Here is a 6,859-nt window from a genome sequence, read left to right as displayed (position 1 = left end):
GAAAGAAACGGGAACGGCCGTGCGGGGCACAAACGGCCAGAAAAACCAAATATTCCGTGTTAGCATCGCCCGTGGGTGATGTCAGGGCTGGAAAGGGGAAACACAGGGCTGGTGGGGGCTGTCACGGGTGTTTGGGCTGTCCCGGGTGTTTGGGTTGTCACGGGTGTTTGGGCTAACCCGGGTGTTTGGGCTGTCACGGGTGTTTGGGCTGTCCCGGGTGTTTGGGTTGTCACAGCTCTTGGGGGCTGTCACGGCTCCTGTGGGCTGTCCCGGGTGCTGGGGCTGTCCCGGGTGTTTGCTGTGGGTTATCCCGGGTGTTTGCTGTGGGTTATCCCGGGTGTTGGGGCTGTCACTGCTCCTGTGGGCTGTCCCGGGTGTTTGCTGTGGGTTATCCCGGGTGTTGGGGCTGTCTCGGCTCCTGTGGGCTGTCCCGGGTGTTGGGGCTGTCCCGGGTGTTTGCTGTGGGTTATCCCGGGTGTTGGGGCTGTCACGGCTCCTGTGGGCTGTCCCGGGTGTTGGGGCTGTCCCGGGTGTTTGCTGTGGGTTATCCCGGGTGTTGGGGCTGTCACGGCTCCTGTGGGCTGTCCCGGGTGTTCCCGCCCCGTTCCCGCCCCGTTCCCGTTCCCGTTGCCGTTGCCGCCCCCGGGCGGGTCCCGGTGCGGAGCCAGAGCGAGCGCGGAGCCGCCGCACGCAGGTGAGGGATGGGGGATCCCGGGGGGGAACAGCGGGGTGAGGCACAGAAATCCTTGGAAGTGAAGGGTTTGGGGTGCGTTCGTGCACCCTAAAAATGGGATGAGAGATGGGACGGGCGGGAGAACCGCGGGCGCTGCGGATTGGGGCGCACGGAGAGACCCGGGGGATTTTGGGGGTGATGGAGGGATGGGGAATGTGGGGGAGCCCCAAAGGTGTTTGTAATTCCTGGGGGGCTGGATAGCCCTGAAACCTTCACTGGATTTAGGGATAATGGAGGGATGGTGGCTGGGGGGCAGCCCAAGGGTGTTTGCAACTTCTAGGGGGTTGGACAGCCCTGCCCCAAAATCCCTGCAGGGTGAAGAATTGTAATTATAATTACATTATCAATATAATATAATATAATATAATATAATATAATATAATATAATATAATATAATATAATATAATATCTATTTATATATTATTATATATAATAATATATTATTATATATTATTTACATCTATTGTATTATTTATATTATTTATAAATATTACATTATAATATACTATAGTATAATATTATATATATTTTTATATATTATATTATATTATATTATATTATATTATATTATATTATATTAAGTTTATATTGGAAGACAGACTGGACTTGATAAGAAATGCTTCTTAATGTGAGCCATTTTTATTTTCCTATTCTGCCAGTTACGTTTAGGAGTGAGTAGGTTTTATTTGAATTCTGCAGGAATAGCAGAATTCAAATAAAACAGCAGAATTCAGAGGGAACAGAACTGGTGTTTCTTTCCCAAATAGAAGGTTTTTTCCACTCGCTGTGAGCGCAGGGAATGTTTGGGGTCAGCTCTGGGATGTTCCCTGCAGCTGATCCTTGCTGGGGCAGGGAGAGCTCCGGTGAGCTGGAGCTCAGCTGCCCAGATGCTGTGGGAAACCAGAGCTCAGGTGCTCAATGAGGAGCAGCTGAGGGAGCTGGGCAGGGGCTCAGCCTGGAGCAAAGGAGGCTCAGGGGGATCCTTGTGGCTCTGCACAGCTCCTGACAGGAGGGTGGGTCTGGGAGGGATTCGGGCTCTGCTCCCCCGGGAACAAGAGACAGGATGAGGGGAAATGGCCCCACGTTGCACTGGAGGAGGTGTAACTGGATATTGTGGAAAATTCCTTCATGGAAAGGTTGCCCAGCCCTGGCACAGCTGCCCAGGGCAGTGCTGGAGTCCCCATCCTGGCGGGATTTAAAAGCCCCGTGGATGTGGCACCTGGGGACGCAGTGCTGGGTGCGCTGGCTGTGCTTAGAGGGCTTTTCCAGCCCCACTGGAGCTGTGATTCCCTGCAGTCCATCCCTGGGGAGCTGCTGAAGAGGGTGGGGATAAACCCCTTCCGTGGCAGCTGGCAGATAACCCAGAGGGCATTTCCAGAGAGCTCCAGGAGCTCCAGCCCTGCAGGGACAGAGAGGAGGTGACACCGGGCTCCAAACCTGCTGCAGAGGATTGGGGGTGGCAGAGCTTTAGTGGGTTTGGGGATTTTGGTACAGCCCCAAACTGCCCAGATGTGTGTGGGGACACGAGGCTGTGCCAGCCTGTCCCTGAGGGAGCAGAGCTGCTGCTCCAGGGTGTGACAGGGGATCATGCAGGACCCCAGTGCAGCAGCACAGGGCACTGTGAGCACACCTGACCTGGCTGTGCGTGCAGCCCCGGCTTCTCCTGCCAAACCCAAGGGGTTTAGGAAGAGCCCAGAAGGCAAATAAAGCTTTGGGACTCTGGCTCACTGCATTTCTGCCTTAAAACCCCCCAGTGTTTTGCAGGGAGAGGGGAGATCTGCTGGCTGTGAAACTGGGGGTTTGTTATTCCCGGGGCAGGGCAGCCGCACCTGAGAGCTTTGTGCAGCTGAACGTTTCTTCCAAAGAGAATTTGCCTTCTCTCTGCTTTAAATTTGGAATTTTCCTTCTCTCCCCCTGTTCCTGCCTCTCCCTTTTCCCTTCTCTTATGAATGCTCCCTTTGATGGGAGGAGCCCAGCTGGGGCTATTCCTGGGCACAGGCAGGTGTGTGTTCTCTGTGTGCTTGTGGACTCACAGAACTTGCAAAGCAGCTTTTATCTGCTGGCCCTCGCACGGAACAGGACAGTTGTGGATGAGAGGGAGGAGAAATGGGACCTGTGTGGGTGCTGCCACCCTGCTCTGCCCATTCCAGGCCATCCCGTGTGTCACAGGGTGTCCCCAACGTGCAGGGCTGGGTTTGCAGCTGATGCTGCCCCTGCACCCCCGAGGGTCCCGTTTGGGGTTTTTTTATGGGAATGGGAATCCTGGATGGTGCCTCAGGGCTGGGGGAGTGAACGACACCGGGAGTGCTGTGAGCTGTGGTGGATCCATCCCGAGGGTTCTCCCCGGGGTGTTTGGGCTGCTCTCCCAGCAGTGCCTCCCCTTTATCCCCCAGGTGTTGGAGCAGGATTTGTTCTTTGGAGCTGTCAGCTCTGCTGGGCAGGTACGTGATGGCAACTCAGCAATTCCCATCAATTCCCATCAATTCCCACTAAACTGAACTCCCCTCAAAAATTCTGGTTTTTGGATGGGACAGGTTAAAAATGACTGACACTTTTTTTTTTTTTGGTTTTTTTTAGGAAAAATGTCAGACGGTTTCTCTGTAAGTATGGATTTCTCTAAAAACCCTTGGGGGCTGTGGTTGTGACCTTGCAGCAGAGACCTTTGGCTGGGATGGGAGGGAGCACGTCCTTGCTAAGCTGCTCAATCCCCAAACCCTCTGCATTCTCTCAGCAGTTTTATGGAAAAGCCCAAAAGCCCAGGGAGCAGCTGGGAGCTGAGCTCTTGCCCTTGGTCACTGCAGGCTCTGGAGAGCTCGGTGTGATGCCAGCAGGAACCTCCCCCAGCTGACCCTGTCCTCTCTGTGTCCCCAGCTATCTGATGCCTTGGCCAACAGCAACAACCCAGCCCCCTGTGCGCCCCCAGGCCAGGGCTGGCCCTCCTGGGGGAACCAGCCAGCAGCTCCTGGAGCCTTCCCAGGGTACCCTGGAGCGCCTGCAGCCTACCCTGGAGCACCTGGAACCTGTCCTGGAGGACCTGGAGCATACCCTGCATACCCTGGAGCACCTGGAGCTTATCCTGGAGCACCAGCAGGACCAGGAGCGTATCCAGGAGCACCTGGAGCATTCCCTGGAGCTCCACCAGCAACAGGGCCGTATCCCGCCCCAGGACAACCACCCAGTGGCCCTGGATTTGGGCCTTCTGCTCCTCAGGGAGGACCAACAGCTCCACAGGGAGGACCAACAGCTCCTCAGGGAGGACCAACGCCTCCCATGGTAATGGCTCCATCACGATGAGGGTTTGTGTCCTCAGGGGCTGATGTTGCTTGGCCCAGGGAAGGGCCTGGGGCTGGCTGTCCCCAGGGGTGGCACTGTGCTTTTGAGATGGTTTTTTGCTGACACCAAATGCCTGTTGTCTCCCAGAAAGTGCCCTTTGAGCTGCCCCTGCAGGCAGGACTCGTCCCTCGGCTGCTCATCACCATCACTGGGACTGTGAACCCCAACCCAAACAGGTACTGGGGGGTTCACCTCCCAGGGTGGGGGCACTGCTGGGGGAACAGGGGGCTGGAATCTGCTTTCCATTCCTGAATAACCCCTGCCTGGTGTAACATCAAATATTATTACAAATACTATTACAATATTATTACAAATGTATAAATGTCCCGTGGTTGCCCTATGGGGTCTTTCTCTCTGCTATTTTTGGGAAGCCCTGCAACAGAGTTCAGGGCTTTTGTGTGGCAAAAGCAGCAACTCCATTCTTGTTTTTGCAGGTTTTCACTGGATTTCAAGAGAGGGAATGACGTTGCCTTCCACTTCAACCCCCGCTTCAACGAAGACAACAGGAAAGTCATCGTCTGCAATTCCATGTTCCAGAATACCTGGGGGAAGGAGGAGAGGACAGCTCCCAGGTTTCCATTTGAAGCTGGAAAACCCTTCAAGGTACCAGAAAAACCCATCCCAGCTCAGTCTCATTGCACCAAAAGCACTGAGAGGGCTTGGGCAGCAAGGCCTGTGTAAGGACAATGATGCTTTTGCACAGGGATCAGCTCCCAGGGCTGTTTCTGGGGCAGCCACCCCATGTGCTGTCCCTACAGCACCTTCCAGCTCTTCTGACCCCCTCCTGCAGCTCCAGCTGCCCAGGGCATAACTTCTGCCCTGCTCTGGTATCCCATGGGTTATGAAACCCTCCTTATTTACACCGTTGTTCTGCACAGTGGTTGGACAGGTTTCTGTAAGGTGTTTTCCCTGCTGGCAGCTCCTCTCACGAGGTGTTTTTCCCTGCAAAGCAGGTTCACAATGTGGAGCCTTGCTTTGAGGGACTGGCACAGGGATGAGGAGGCAGAAACTGGGCTGGAACACGGAGGAGGGAGAGCACAGCAGAGTTTTGGGAAGGCAAAGGGCGCTGGTGCTGCAGCTCCTCCCCACGCCCCAGGCTGGCAGCACCTGCAGCCAGTGCCAGCCTGCTGGGGTGTGTGCCCTAAAACAGAGCAAATCCAAGGGGTTTTGGGGCTGATGTGGGGTTTTTCTTGCAGCTGCAGGTGCTGTGTGAGACGGATCACTTCAAGGTGGCCGTGAACGACGCGCACCTGCTGCAGTACAACTTCCGCGAGAGGCGGCTCAACGAGGTCACCAAGCTCTGCATCGGGGGGGACATCGCCCTCACCAGCGTGGTGCCCACCATGATCTAACAAGTGGGGGCACTCTGGGCAAACTCTGCTCCTGTAGGGTGGGACACAAGTGCCTTCTCACCAGCTCACTGTGAGGTAATAAAACATTTAACCTGTACAATTTGGTTTAATCGTATCTCGACGCGACACGGTCCAGGCGAGCTGAGCTCTGATGTGGAAGGAGCTGAGCTCCTGCTGCAGGGGCAGCAACAAGGAGTTTGGTTTCTGTGGAGAGGAACTTGGGAAAGCAGCCTGTGGCACTCTGCCCTGGTCCTGTGCACAGGGGCAGCAATGCTCTAGGGAGCACAGAGAAAACCTGACAGCCTCTGAGCCTGACCAGGATGAGGCATTTCAGGAGAGGGCTCAGAGCTGGAGGAAGCAAAACCTCTCTGCTACACCATGGCTGGAGAAGCCATCCCTGTCCTTCATTTCTGCCCATCTGGGGCCCCAAACCAGGGGCATTTCCCACCCCAGGGAGATCCCATCCCCACGAGTGCTGGGTACTCCATGAATGGGTCACGAGGCTTGTGCTGCTCCCCACTCATCACCCCTGTGTGAGTCAAGAGCAGTTTCAAGGGTGGGGAGCTTTATTGGCAAGTTCATCCTGTGAGTCAGGCTGGTAAAAAAAGAAAAGAGAAGTATGTTCCCTTTGCTGTGAGTCACTGCAGTCTTGTCTGGAAAACAACAGTGCAACAGCCACCACTGAAGTTTCCAAAGCTTTCTCTGACGTGGCTCATGCTGTTTTATAACAGTGACTCCTTTCATGCTTTGAGTGCCAAGTTACAAGCAGAGTCCTTAAAATTCCCAGCAGATGCAGCAGTCTAGAGCAGCCCACTGCTACCACCAGCATGGAGAAGCTGTGGCTGCCCCTGAATCCCTGGAAGTGTTCCAGACCAGGTTGGATGGGGCTTGGAGCAACCTGGTCTGTGGAATGTCCCTGCCCATGGCAGGGGCTGGAATTCACGGGCATTGGGTTCCCTCCCAACCCAAACCATTCCTCAGCAGGAAAGTCATTAAAAGGATCCCTATAACTGGAGTTAGAAATGAAGAAAATGGATTCCAGCACACATCAGCTTCCTCTTTATTCAGTGTAATCAGTACACAGCTTCCAGGTTAAAACTTAACCCCTGGCAGTGGCAGCAACACTTTCTGCTGAGGGACTGAAATCTCAGCTTGGTTTGGGATCAAGGCTGGTGGAAGGATGTGTGTGTTACACTCAGGTCACTGGGACAAGAAGCCCAGTGAGATATTTGTTAAAAATATAACAAGTGGTGGTGCTGTAATGCTTCTCCTCAAATCCACAGTCTACAGAACTGGCATGTTCCTTATGCACAAATATGTTACAGTCTGGATGGGGAATGCACAAGGAACAAGATGAGAGAAGAGACTGAGCATAAACATGTCAAAAACAAGTAAAAAACATGGGTCTATTAAGATACTGAATAGAAAACTGCACCCTTA

At 54.0% G+C, this 6,859-nt stretch overlaps 1 protein-coding gene across 1 annotated transcript; it reads left to right on the top strand.

Annotated features, from left to right (window-relative positions):
• Positions 1 to 680: 680 nt before the first annotated feature.
• On the top strand, positions 681 to 5,419 carry LGALS3 (galectin 3). The gene is made up of 7 exons (XM_054286832.1): positions 681 to 694; positions 3,128 to 3,175; positions 3,312 to 3,334; positions 3,606 to 4,007; positions 4,155 to 4,243; positions 4,502 to 4,670; positions 5,264 to 5,419. Exons 3-7 carry the CDS (start codon positions 3,317 to 3,319, stop codon positions 5,417 to 5,419), a joined length of 834 nt encoding a protein of 277 aa, XP_054142807.1. The 5' UTR covers positions 681 to 694; positions 3,128 to 3,175; positions 3,312 to 3,316.
• Positions 5,420 to 6,859: the final 1,440 nt, after the last annotated feature.

Source organism: Melozone crissalis, unplaced genomic scaffold (assembly GCF_028551555.1).
Source record: "Melozone crissalis strain CALT ecotype California unplaced genomic scaffold, PUWL_Pcris_2 ptg000056l_1, whole genome shotgun sequence".
In the NCBI taxonomy this organism is placed as follows: Eukaryota; Metazoa; Chordata; class Aves; order Passeriformes; family Passerellidae; genus Melozone; species Melozone crissalis.
The sequence above is the reverse complement of the archived record's forward strand: the minus strand, read 5'-3'. Positions and strand labels throughout refer to the sequence as shown.

Bases quoted from the DNA above. Each gene is read 5' to 3' on its own strand.
- LGALS3 (XM_054286832.1), top strand. The intron at 4,008-4,154 runs GTAATGGCTCCA...GTTGTCTCCCAG, and splicing joins GAGGACCAACGCCTCCCATG to AAAGTGCCCTTTGAGCTGCC. The intron at 4,244-4,501 runs GTACTGGGGGGT...TTGTTTTTGCAG, and splicing joins GTGAACCCCAACCCAAACAG to GTTTTCACTGGATTTCAAGA.